At 38.2% G+C, this 14,045-nt stretch overlaps 1 protein-coding gene across 3 annotated transcripts in view; it reads left to right on the forward strand.

The window, feature by feature from the left end:
* PAPSS1 (3'-phosphoadenosine 5'-phosphosulfate synthase 1) overlaps positions 1-2,186 on the forward strand; it is a 106,687-nt gene extending 104,501 nt beyond the window's left edge. For all 3 annotated transcript variants that reach the window (XM_040476672.1, XM_040476663.1, XM_040476680.1), the window contains exon 12: positions 1,456-2,186. In XM_040476672.1, coding sequence (XP_040332606.1) covers positions 1,456-1,594 — 139 coding nt within the window. In that variant the 3' untranslated portion in view covers positions 1,595-2,186. The remainder of the gene's footprint in view (positions 1-1,455) is intronic.
* The last annotated feature ends 11,859 nt before the right edge of the window (positions 2,187-14,045 follow it).

Consider the following 14,045-nt stretch of genomic DNA (forward strand, 5'->3'; position numbering starts at 1 on the left):
AATTTTCTTTTAATGTTCCAGTATACATTTAACCTTTCAGAGTCAGACTTTCTAAAGAGCTTTCTGCCTGCATAACTAAATTGGATTTAATGGGTTTTTTTGTTTGTTTGTTTTTCTTTTTTTTTTTTAATGTTTTATTTATTTTTAAGACAGAGAGAGAGCACGAGTGGGGATAGGGCAGAGAGAGAGGAAGACACAGAATCTGAAGCAGGCTCCGGGCTCCGAGCTGTCAGCACAGAGCCCTACGCGGGGCTCAAACTCACGAACTGTGAGATCATGACCTGGGCCGAAGTCGGACGTTCAACCGACTGAACCACCCGGGTGCCCCTGTTTGTTTGTTTTTAATTTCTAGTTCTAAATTAGTAGTTCCCATGGGCTGAGGAAGAGGAAGTGAGGGAGGGAGATGGATATGGCTATAAAAGGACACCCCAAGGGATCTTCAAGGTTTTGGAACTGTTAATGCATCTTGACTGTGGTGGATACGTGAACCTACATATGTGATAAAATTGTACAGAACTAGGGGTGCCTGGGTGGCTCAGTTGGCTGAGCATCCGACTTTGGCTCAAGTCATGATCTCACAGTCTGTGAGTTCAAGCTCCGTGTCAGGCTCTGTGCTAACAGCTTGGAGCCTGGAGCTTGCTTCGGATTCTGTGTCTCCCCCTCTCTCTGCCCCTCCCCTGCTCATGCTCTGTCTGTCTTTCTCTCAAAAATAAATAAAAACATTAAAAAAAATTTTTTTTTAATTGTACAGAACTAAATACACAGAATTGAGTACAAGTAAAACTGGGGAAATCTGAATAAGATTGGTAAATTGTATTCATACTGATAACCTGATTGTGATATTATGCTATAGTTTGGCAAGATGCTACCATTGGGGAAAACTGGATAAAGGATAGATGAGAGCTTGCTGTATTATATCTTACAATTACATGTGAATCTACAGTGATCTCAGTAGATATTTCAATTAAAATTTGTTTCCTAGTTCTAAAAATGGGTATTTTGATAGTATGGTGGTTTTTGTTCAATGACAGATTTGAAATCAGATTGAGCATTCATTTACAAGTACAGTACTATGTTTTATCCAGATCTTTTTGTTTCCATTAAGCTTATCTACCATGAACAGAAGAAGAAATGCTTTTTAAAATTTCACTGTCACTGGGGCGCCTGGGTGGTTCATCAGTTGAGAGTCTGACTTTTTGGCTCAGGTCATTCTTGAGGTTTGTGGATTCAAGCCCTGTGTTGGGCTCTGCGCTGACAGCTCAGAGACTGGAGTCTGCTTTGGGTATTCTCTCTCTCTCTCTCTGCCCTTCCCCTGCTTGCACTGTCTCCCTCACTCTCAAAAAAATTAAATAAACATGAAAAAAAAATTTTTAAGTTTCACTATCCCTAAGATTCTAGAAATGGGATGTAATTTTCTTTCTTTCTTTCTTTCTTTTTTTTTTTTTTCTGTTTCAGCCATGAAGACTTTGAATTTATCTCAGGAACACGAATGCGCAAACTTGCCCGAGAAGGCCAGAAACCTCCGGAAGGCTTTATGGCTCCCAAAGCCTGGACTGTGCTGATGGAATACTATAAATCCTTGGAGAAAGCTTAAGCTGTTGACCCTGTCACTCCACCTTTGACACTTAACTGAGTAACGAGGGGACCACGTAGTTCCTGTTGGCATTTCTTTGTGGTGGTGTCTGTCTGGACACGCTTCCTCAACACAGACCACTTTCCTTAACTAGCGTCAGTTTTGGTCTGCCTTACGAGTTTTGTTTTGAACTAGTGTAATACACTGCTGGTTTTAATGTATCTTTTCCACTTATTATAGTTAATATTCTTACAGTGCAATTTTAAAATCTTGTCTTTTTATATTATATTTATGCTTCTGTCTTATGATTTTTTCAAGCTGTTATATTAGTTGTAACCAATAGTATACACATTGAATCTCATTTTTCATCCCTTGGAAAAAGAAAAAGTCCACTAAACAATAAACTTGGCTAGACTTCGTTTGGGGAATTTTACAAGACATCTGTAGCAATTAGGTTTTCTTTTTCTACATTGAAAAATATAAACTGCTTCTTTCCTTCCTTCCAGGAAGCTATTGATCTCTTAGCTGTTATAATCTATTCTTATGATCTGTGTAAGCCCTGAATGAACTTTCGATCTATTCAATAACATTAAACTTTTTGGCTTCTTATTTATATGATGTTTTTTGTTTTGTTTACACTTAACCTTTCCTTCTTGTGAAAAGTTTCTGATGGAGGAGGGAAAATACAGGCATCTTTCCGTTCCTTGAATCTAATAATTAGCTCCTGTTTTTCATAGTGAATTTTTAAATGGAAAAATGATAATGCATCCTGTCCAAAAATTCAGCCAGATTCCCCAAATATCTCTAATATTCTTAAACACCGTAAGGTGGTGGTACTAGCCATAGAGCTAGGGAGATGATGGTCCATTTGGGGAGGGGGCATCGTATCCAGTTTGCTTTTGTAGGATATCCTCAAGTAGACTATTCAAGTGGAGATGTTTATTTAGGAGCTGGATATACAATTTTGGTTGAGATGCCAGCATTTTTTTTTTTGTTTTTGTTTTTGTTTTTTTTTGTTTGTTTTTTCCTTATGAGACTTTTATTAATGCCAGAAATGAAACAGTAAAAAACATAATGAATGTTTTAAGATCAACACGACTGTGGGTACAAGGATGGTATTGACAGGGATGGAGACAGCCTTGGGAGGAGAAAGCCAGGCCTGAGGGGAGCCTTATGTCTTGACTCAGATCTAAAGGCCACAGTTCAGCCTGTCCTTGCTCTAGGACATCAGCCTGCACAGGATGACTCTGTGCCTCTGAGGCCAAGCTGTGTCCTGGGAGATGCCAGCATTTTTGATTTGCAAGCATACTTTCTGTGAAATAATCATGATCTACTCTTTAAAAATTTAGCATTAAAATGAGATGGCAGAGTATACATGGAGATAGTGTATTGTCATTAAGGTAAATGAGGATAAAATATCACTAGGCAAAGAGATAGAAGGAAAAATGCAAAAACAGTAAAATTGGATTATGGAAGGAATCAGTGAGAAAGTTGGTAAATAGAAAAAAATGGAGGCTATGAGTAGATATTTTCTAGTGGATAGATTTATTCACTCGTGAATACTGAATAAAAATATTTATTAGGTGATGTAGAGTTATATGGATGGATATGTTTACGGGAACAATTAGAAGTGACAGTTGGTATTATTTTGGTGCCACATTTTCTAGATCTCTTTTTTAAGGGAGAACTCCTTTATATAAGTCTACATAGGTGGAAGGGCACCATAGATTTTCCCTCTCCAACTGCAAACAGCTAAGGTATAACGTAGCACCTCAGCTAATTTAGAAACTCCTACCTAAAGTGTTGAAAATGTGTAGGAAGTGATGCAAAGATATAGAGACAAAACGAATCATGGATTCATGGTGGCAGCGGTAGAGTTGAGATTCTGGGGACTGTGATGTCAAGTGGAAGTGGAGCCTGTGGGGATGGGGTCTCCTGTGCAGAAGTAGTATCCCATCTGCAACATTCCAGTGCTGTGACCTTGGGTCAGTCCTCCACATCAGCTTCATTTCATTCCATACCATTTTCTGAGCCTCGTTCTCTTGCATTTTCCATCAATTCTCTAAGATACCCAATAGTCTTCCTATAAATTTCTTTGCTACCAAAATTATCTGGAGTTTCTCTTGTTTGCCATCAGGCTCCCCTGATCATAACATAAGCATGTGAGGAAAATGTGTATTTCATATAAAAATCTTGATACTGCTAAATTTCAAGATGATTTTTACTGTCAGCTGTGTATTTAAGAGTTAAAAATACAGAAGAAAAACATCTTCAAAAACTTGGCACTTAGGAAACTTGTCCTTTATACTCATAAAATCAAGATGAGGTCATGAAGAAAAGAAGTTACGATTAATAGCATTAGGATGAAATGTGTTCTAAAAAGTAGATTTCTATTCTATCTGTAATTGTCCTTTCCTGAATCTGGTCCCCACTGTACCCCCTGGCCTCCAGCCTGCCAAAGAGAGACATGATGAAAACGTAATTCTATGCCCCTGGGCCCTTGGGATTGGCCACCCACTTGTGTGTTGCAGAGAAATGGGGAAGAAAATAGAAGCACCCAATGATTTCCACTAGTTCACATGTTGGTATGTGTATCTTTAATCAAAAAATCTGATACACACAAATTTAATTTTTCCTCTTTCCAGTCCATAAAAATGAGCCCAAACCAATCTTTAAAACATTCAACCTTTTTACATTCAACCTCTCCTGCCAAGTGGTCTTGGAAATCTCAGTGCCATTTTTTTTATCTATCCATCAGTTGGAAAAGAGAATGGAAAAATACTCCTTTTTAAAGAAAGGAGGAAAAGAAAGTGCAATCATCTTGGCAAAAATAATGTCTTAAATCTGTCAATTCTCTGTTCTACTCTGGTAATCCAGACCACATATTTGAGTTTTATTTTCATCTAAGAGGGGAGCAATTATGTCTGTCTCTTGGAAGTCAGCATTCAGATACTTTATCAAGAAAAATTCGGAAGTCATGGTTCTTACACATGGTCTATTTTTATTAGCACATATGTATCCAGGGGTTGTTTGGCTCACAAAGTAAGGAAGTATTTGGCCACTGGGCCTCTTTTCTGTGTGTGGTATATTTCTTGGAGGGCCTGCAAACCTCTTGGGTTATATTTCTGCTGGATTCCATTCCCTGATCCACACATTATTGTCTTGAATATAATTATATAAAAATGGCACAAGGAACATCCTGCCCACTTAACTCCGAGCGAGTGTTTTCTGGACTGAGGTAAAAAGCTGGCTTCCCTAAAGATATGTACTTGAGGAGTGACTAAGCAGGGGTGTGTTAAGATTGAAGCCTCCTTCTTATCCTGACTTCCTGCTTCCCCAAATTCCCAAGGAAAATGGCACCAGAATTGAGGGCCTAGATTTGAGGAAATATGAAACACGGAAAATTTCATCACGAACCTCTATCTCCCAGACCTGCACCAGCACTGAGCATCCGTAATGATCTGTCTTCTCTGCACTGAAATGAATTATAATATGAGCTCCCTCACTGCATTCCTCACAACAGCTCTGGCTTATCCTCTTTGAAAAGTGTTTGTTCTCCCCAGCAGCACAACCACTCCAATTGCCCAAAAGAACATAGGCATCTGTTAAAAGTAAGCATACTGGGGCCTTGCTGCGCAATCGGTTCCCCAAGAAAAACCAGCCGCTTCAAGCAAGAGGAGTTAATGTCAACATGTCTGGATTCACTGCCTGGCTGCCCAGAGTTTGCCCTACAAGACTTTCATCTTCAGTGTGGTTAGTGTTATCTTGTGTGATCTAGGGGCATGTATATATAAGTGTTCTACATAGGTGCAGAAATAGAAATTTGATTTTCGACATGTTGTGGGCTAATTCCAATGAGCTACTCATACAGCTGTTACAGAAATTTGAGTAAGAAAAAAGTTAAAAGCTTAGATATTTAGATGTTTTGGCTTAAGCCAAGGAACAAGCTTAAGAGAGAGTACAGTTTTGTGATTTAAGAATTCAGGCTTGGAAATAAAATTTGACCAATTCCTTGTTGGTTGTGACCTGCAGCTTCATGAAGCCTGTTTCCTTACCTGTGAAGGTCATAGTCAGGAATTATGAGGCAGTGTGTGTAAAGTAATCCTTTATCATCATATTTAAAGATGTAGTCTTTTGGCCAAGAAATACAGTGATACCAATATCTTTGAGACAAGACCTTGTAATATGTGCATAGTAACACTGTTCTCTAGCCCACTTCACAAAGTGACTAAATACAGATACATGTTAGATAACAAATCTAAGGGGCACCTGGGTAGCTCAGTCGGTTAAGGGTCCAATTTCACCTTAGGTCATGATATCAAGGTTTGTGAGTGCAAGCCCCACACTGGGCTCAGTGCTGTCAGCTCAGAGCCTGCTTCAGTTCCTCTGTCTCCCTGTCTCTCCGCCTGTCTCTCTCAGAAATAAATAACCGTTTAAAAAAAAAAAAAAAAGCAACCAACAAATCTAAGACTATCCAAACACTGTTCCTGGTTCAGCCATGCTTTTTTCCCTTGCATTTTCCTTGTGTCTAACTTCTCTGTTTTTTAGATTAAGAAAACAAGTACATTTTTGCAAGGGGAAAATGCAGAAAAATACACACATTTGTCTAAAACAAGCATAGACTAATTCAAATGCAAAAGAAAGGAATCATTGAAAAAATGGTGGCACTTTGAAAAATGAGATCAATGAAATATATTTTAAAATATGAGGAGTGGTAGATCAGGATTAGAAAGAAAGTTTATTCTCAACATTAAGTTTAATGAGGAAGGTCTGCTTTAATTAACATCAGTTATATTAAAGCTGCATTTTACAAGCATTACACTTCAGATAAAAGCTGAGTTCAGCTTGTTTGACACCTTTGATTAAAGCATAAAATCTTAAATATATTTGACTTTTAGAATTGAACTATATAAGTGGTGCGTCATTTACTAGCTAATTATTTGCATCTCCTGGGGATATAACAGGTATTATGGTATTAGGAATATGAGGTACAAAATTATATACTGTTGCCCAGACTTTTCCACATAGGGATTCTTTTCCTGCTCATAGTCAAAAGATCTCATAGCTAAGAGTAGGGTGATGAATAAAGAATAGCAAAAAATTTAAATCATTGAAATCTTAATAGCTAATGTTTACTGAGTGCTTACTATTTTTTTTTTAAATATTTTTACTTATTTTGAGAGAGAGAGAGTGCACTAGCAGGAGAGGGGCAGAGAGAGAGAGAGAGAGAGGGAGACACAATCTGAAGCAGGCTCCAGAACTCTCAGCTGTCAGCACAGAGCCTGAAGCACGGCTGAAATCCACAAACCTCGAGATCACGACCTGAGCCGGAGTCGGATGCTTAACCAATTGAACCACCCAGACACCCCTGAGTACTTACTATTTTATTTTCAAGAAACTGCTAAGTGCTTTACATGTATTATTTTGTTTAATGCTTATAACAGTAACTGACATAGTAAAGAATATTAAGAAAGGAGAAAGGGAAAACAAAAGTTTAAAAATGAGAATTGAAATAAAAATTGAGTATAACATGATTTTGCTAGACGAGAATTTAAAAGTTAACTTTGGTAAAGAGGTTGGGTGTAAGATAAATGTGCAAAAGCCAAAATCACCCAAAATGTGCAAAACCAAAAATTTCTGTATTAATAATACTTGACTACAAATGAAAATGTCTGTCGGAGGAGGTCATCGGGTGAGCGTGACCGCCAAATGACCCAGGAACTGACCGTGGGCGGGCCGGCAGCTGGAGGCTCCTCACCCCTCCCCTGCGCCTCGCGTTTCCACGGTTGCGGACCTGAGAGAGCTATGTGTTAGGGGGAACCACCTGGACAGTATGTGTGAATGAATCCTGTTAAGGCTGTTACGTAATCTTTTAAAATTTCGGTGGGCTGATGGGGAAGATCTCGTCCTCCGGCTGCCGAAGAGAAGCTTCCTAGGTAAGTTCCCTTGCTTCTTAAGCTTGCCACCTCCCAATGTAGAGTGCCTAGTCTCTTCCTTCCCTCTCTCCTTGCCCTCCGGATATGGGGGCCGGTTTCACATTTCACAGGGAAATTCTCAAGTTTGTGAACCCAAAATGTCCCAGTCCCAGATGATAGCCACGTAACCTGTCCCAGATGGTAGCCACATAACCTGTAAAATACTTGGCAACAAAATTAAAAAGAAAAGAAACAGGTCTAGTTGAATAAAACTATAAAATGTTATGAAAAGCTATGAAGCAGGACCTTAAAAAATTGGAGCGGTGTACTATGGTACTAGGTGAAAAGACAATATCGTAGAAATGTCGATCTTCTCAAAATTAAGTGTTTGAGGCAATTAAAACCTCAATGAATTTTTGAGGGGTGAGTTAGATGAAATAGTTTTATCAGTTCATTTGGAATAATACCAGGAATAAGTGAGAAAATTAGGAGAAGTGAGGGTAGACGTAACTTAGCAGCTCACCCAGAGACTCATGAAAAATAATAAGTGATTGTTTTAAGCCACTGAGTTTTGGGGTGCTTTGTTAAATAGCAATCACTAATTTAAAAAAAAAGTTTATTTATTTTGGGAGAGAGTGACTGTAGAGGGGGTAGAGGGGGAGGAAGAGAGAGAGAATCCTAGGCAGAGCCTACTCCATGAACCATGAGATCATGACCTGAGCCGAAAACTAAGAATCTGAAACTCAACTGACTGAGACACCCAGACACCTCCAGAAATCACTGATTAATACAAGTATTACAGCTCAAGTATCCTGACTCAGTTGTACTCCCCAGTGGACAATGGCTGGGGAAATTGGAGTTGTGGTTAAAGGTAAAGAGAAATAAAGGCATCTGGACTAGGGGTTAGAAACTTTATGATGAGGATAAATGATAGAATCAATTTGAATAGTGGTGACAAGATATAAAATAGAATTAGGCAACAGTGTATATATAGTAAAAAAAAAAAAAAAAAGTTGAGTTACCGAGCTATAAAATGGACCATAGTCTTGATAAAATATGAAAAAAACATCAAAACGAAACAGATAAGCCTGGTTCCCCAGATCAGGAGATGGCAAACTATGACCTGGCTCACTGCCTGCGTTTGTAAATAAAGTTGTGTTGGAACATAGCTACACGCGTTTGTTTATTGTCTGTGGCTGCTCTTGTGCTCTAAAAGCAGAGTTGAGTAGTTGAATCAGATACCTTTTGGCTTGAAAAGCTGAATATATTTGCTGGCCCTTATTTGGAAGGAGTTTGCCAACCTCTACTCTAGACTGATGGGGTTCTGATGGCAGAGTTTCTACTAGAGGAGGGGACAGGCTTGGGAAATGGAGCAATCCACACCATATTTAGTCTCTATCTCTCACCTTTCCATTCCCTTCTCTGACTTGGAGGGGAGTAGGAAGGTAGGGGGAGATGGCTAAGGGGAGGGCATCCAAGACCTTCAGCAGATTTAACCCCACAAAGTCCAATAAATCAGGGTGATGTATGTTCAATTGTTTCCTATTACGGGAGTGAGATTGGTTGTTTATGACACTTAAATGTCCAAATAATTCACCTGTCAGACATTCAGTCTGACTCAGTTCAGGGCTATGTTAACTGAACTGTTTACTGAATAGACCAGAGTTTTTAGCATCTTGTTGATTCAGCAACATTTCTTCTGGTCATAGAAACTAAAAATTTGTGGTTACAAATAATTATATTTTTAAAGTAGATAAATTGCAGAGAGTAAAAATAAATATGAATTTTAATAAGCAATAATTCCAATAGTAGTTTGTTCACTTCTGTACTTCTAACAACTGCCCAGGAAAATACAGATTCATAAAGGTTGGTGGCCAGAAGGTCAACTTAGCAGCAGAAACACCAGATGAGTAGGGCTGACAGATGATTATTATGCCTGTGGTCAGTGGACACGAGCTAAGTTTCCTATGAAATCATTCACCTCTGCATTTCCTGACTTTGATGTTTTAATCTGTATCCTGTGCATTGTATTAACACTTTTCTTTGCATTTAGTTTCCTTATAAAAAATGAGAACAAAAGAAAAATTTTAATGTCCCAATCTCTCAAGGCAGTCACCATATAGTGAATAATGGCTGTACTGGGGGTCTTAAGTTCTTTATATTTTTACATCTTTGGAACAATAGGGAAGGGATTTGGTTCCTTTTATTCATATCTCTAATGGATTAAAAATATTGCGCTCAAGGTTTTCATGAAAAGTTTTCTATTACTACCAGAGATAAATAAAAGAGAACAAAGAACTTCAATAAAAGAAAATATAGCTTAGAGACAAACTTGAAAACTCCATTTTGACTGATTAAAATTATATTAAATGGAAAGTTTTAAAAGGCAATCTTTTTAGAAAGGGCTCTAGAGTGAGGACTTATACTTGGGTAACTCTGAAAAAGAGCAGAGGTGATATGGTAAAAGCAAAGAGCTTCATTTATAGGGGAGTTGGGGGTATTACGTTAAATGAGATTTTTTTTTTTATAATTTATTATTTTTTTAATTTACATCCAAGTTAGCATATAGTGCAACAATGATTTCAGGAGTAGATTACTTGATGCCCCTTACCCATTTAGCCCATCCCCCCTCCCACAACACCTCTAGCAACCTTGTTTGTTCTCTATATTTAAGAATCTCTTGTTTTGTCCCCCTCCCTGTTTTTATATCATTTTTGCTTCTCTTCCCTTATGTTCACCTGTTCTGTATCTTAAATTCCTCATATGAGTGGCATCATATGATACTTGTTTTTCTCTAATTTTGTTCAGCATAATACCCTCCAGTTCCATCCATGTAGTTGCAAATGGCAAGATTTCATTCTTTTTGATTGCCAAGTAATACTCCATTGTATATATGTACCAGATCTTCTTTATCCATTCATCCAATGATGGAAATTTGGGCTCTTTCCATACTTTGGCTATTGTCAATAGCATTGCTATAAACATTGGGGTACATGTGTCCCTTTGAAAAAGCATACCTGTATTCCTTGGATAATACCTAGTAGTGCAGTTGCTGGGTTGTAGGGTAGTTCTATTCTTAATTTTTTGAGGAACCTCCATACTGTTTTCCAAAGTGGCTGCACCAGCTTGCATTGCCACCAACAATGCAAAAGAGATCCTCTTTCTCTGCATCCTTGCCAACATCTGTTGTTGCCTGAGTTGTTAATGTTAGCCATTCTGACAGGTGTAAGGTGGTATCTCATTGTGGTTTTGATTTGTATTTCCCTGATGATGAGTGATGTTGAGCATTTTTTCATGTGTCAGTTGGCCATCTGGATGTCTTCTTTGGAGAAGTGTCTATTCATGTCTTTTGCCCATTTCTTCAGTGGATTATTTGTTTTTTGGGTGTTGAATTTGATGAGATCTTTATAGATTTTGGATATTAACCCTTTATCTAATATATCATTTGCAACTACCTTCTCCCATTCTGTTGGTTGCCTTTTAGTTTTGCTGATTGTTTCCTTCGCTGTGCAGAAGATTTTTATTTTGATGAGGTCCCAATAGTTCACTTTTGCTTTTGTTTCCCTTGCCTCTGGAGATGTGTTGAGTAAGAAGTTGTTGCAGCCAAGGTCAAAGAGGTTTTTGCCTGCTTTCTCCTTTGGGATTTTGAAACCTTCCTGTCTTACGTTTAGGTCTTTCATCCATTTTGAGTTCATTTTTGTGTATGGTGTAAGAAAGTGGTCCAGGTTCATTTTTCTGCATGTCACTGTCCAGTTTTCCCAGCACCATTTGCTGAAGAGACTGTCTTTATTCCATTGGATATTCTTTCCTGCTTTCTGAAAGATTACTTGGCCATACGTTTGTGGGTCCATTTCTGGGTTCTCTGTTCCATTGATCTGTCTGTTTTTGTGCCAGTACCATGCTGTCTTGATGATTACAGCTTTGTAATACAGTTTGAAGTCTGGGATTGTGATGCCTCCAGCTTTGGTTTTCTTTTTCAAGATTGCTTTGGCTATTCGGGGTCTTTTCCGGTTCCATACAAATTTTAGGATTGTTTGTTCTAGCTCTGTGAAGAACGCTGGTGTTATTTTGACAGGTATTGCATTGAATATATAGATTGCTTTGGGTAATATTGACATTTTAACAAAATTTGTTCTTCCTATCCAGGAACATGGAATATTTTTCCATTTTTTTGTGTCTTCTTCAATTTCTTTCATAAGCTTTCTATCGTTTTCAGTATATAAATTTTTCACCTCTTTGGTTAGATTTATTCCTAGGTATTTTATGGGTTTTGGTGCAATTGTAAATGGGATTGATTCCTTGATTTCTCTTTCTGTTGCTTCATTGTTGGTGAATACGAATGCAACCGATTTCTGTGCATTGATTTTATATCCTGCAACTTTGCTGAATTCATGATTCAGTTCTAGCAGCTTTTTCATGGAATCTTTTGGGTTTTCCATATAGAGTATCATGTCATCTACTAAGAGTGAAAGTTTGACCTCCTCATGACCGATTTGGATGCCTTTTATTTCTTTGTGTTGTTTGATTCCTGAGGCTAAGACTTCCAATACTATGTTGAATAGCAGTGGTGAGAGTGGACATCCCTGTCTTGTTCCTGAGCTTAGGGGGAAAGCTCTCAGGTATTCCCCATTGAGGATGATATTAATGGTAGGTCTTTCGTATATGGCTTTTATGATCTCAAGGTATGATCCTTCTATCCTTACTTTCTTGAGGGCTTTTATCAAGAAATGATACTGTATTTTGTCAAATGTTGTCTCTGCATCTACTGAGAGGATCATATGGTTCTTGTCCTTTCTTTTATTGATGTGATGAATCACATTGTTTGTTTCGTGGATATTGAACCAGACCTGCCTCCCCGGTATAAATCCCAGTTGGTCGTGGTGAATGATTTTCTTAATGTATTGTTGGATCCGGTTGGCTAATATCTTGTTGAGGATTATTACATCCATGTTCATCAGGGAAATTGGTCTGTAGTTCTCCTTTTTAGTGGGGTCTTTGTCTTGTTTTGGAATCAAGTTAATACTGGCTTCATAGAAAGAGTTTGGAAGTTTTCCTTCTATTTCTGTATTTTGGAACAGCTTCAAAGAAATAGGTGTTTATTCTTCTTTAAATGTTTGGTAGAATTCCCCCAGAAAGCCATCTGGCCCTGGACTCTTGTTTTTTGTGAGATGCTTGATTACTAATTTGATTTCTTTAGTGGTTATGGGTCTGTCCAATTTTTCTGTTTCTTCCTGTTTCAGTTTTGGTAGTGTATATGTCTCTAGGGATTTGTCCATTTCTTCCAGATTGCCCATTTTACTGGCGTATAATTGCTCATAATATTCTCTTATTATTGTTTGTATTTCTGCTGTGTTGGTTGTGACCTCTCCTCTTTCATTCTTGATTTTATTTATTTGGGTCCTTTCCTTTTTCTTTTTGATCAAACTGTCGAGGGGTTTATGAGTTTTGTTAATTCTTTCAAAGAACAAGCTTCTGGTGTCATTGATCTTTTCTACTGTTTTGTTTTGTTCTGTTTTGTTTTGGTTTTGGTTTTGATAGCATTGATTTCTGCTCTAATATTTATTGATTTCTGTCTTCTGCTGTTTTTGGGTTTTATTTGCTGTTCTTTTTCCAGGTCTTTAAGGTATAAGATTAGGTTGTGTATCTGAGACCTTTCTTCCTTCTTTAGAAAGGCCTGGATTGCTATGTATTTCCCTCCTATGACCACCTTTGCTGCGTCCCAGAGGTTTTGCGCTGTGGTGTTATCATTTTCATTGGCTTCCTTGTACTTTTTACTTTCCTCTTTAACTTCTTTTTTTCTTGTGGTTGATTTCGTGTTTCATACCGTTGTGGTCTGAAAGTATGCACGGTATAATCTTGATCTTTTTGTACTTACTGAGGGCTGATTTGTGTCCCAGTATGTAATCTGTTGTGGAGAATGTTCCAGGTGGACTGGAGAAGAATGTGTATTCTGCTGCTTTAGGATGAAATGTTCTGAATACATCTGTTAAGTCCATCCAGCCCAGTGTGTCATTCAAAGCCATTGTTTCCTTGTTGATTCCTGTTTAGATGATCTGTCCATTGCTGTGAGTGGGGTGTTGAAGTCCCCTACTAGTATGGTATTATTATCAATGAGTTTCTTTATGTTTGTGATTAATTGATTTATATATTTGGGTGCTCTCACATTTGGAGCATAAATGTTTACAATTGTTAGATCTTCTTGGTGGATGGGCCCCTCAATTATGACATAATGCCCATCTTCATCTCTTGTTACAGTCTTTATTTTAAAGTCTAGATTGTCTGATATAAGGATGGCTACTCCGGCTTTCTTTTGTTGACCATTAGCATGATAGATGGTTTTCCATCCCCTTACTTTCTTTTTTAAAAAAAATTTTTTTTTCAACGTTTATTTATTTTCGGGACAGAGAGAGACAGAGCATGAACGGGGGAGGGGCAGAGAGAGAGGGAGAAACAGAATCGGAAACAGGCTCCAGGCTCTGAGCCATCAGCCCAGAGCCCGACGTGGGGCTTGAACTCACGGACCGTGAGATCGTGACCTGGCTGAAGTTGGACGCTTA

The sequence above is a fragment of the Herpailurus yagouaroundi genome, unplaced genomic scaffold, assembly GCF_014898765.1.
Source record: "Herpailurus yagouaroundi ecotype Mexico unplaced genomic scaffold, PumYag 28, whole genome shotgun sequence".
NCBI lineage: Eukaryota > Metazoa > Chordata > Mammalia > Carnivora > Felidae > Herpailurus > Herpailurus yagouaroundi.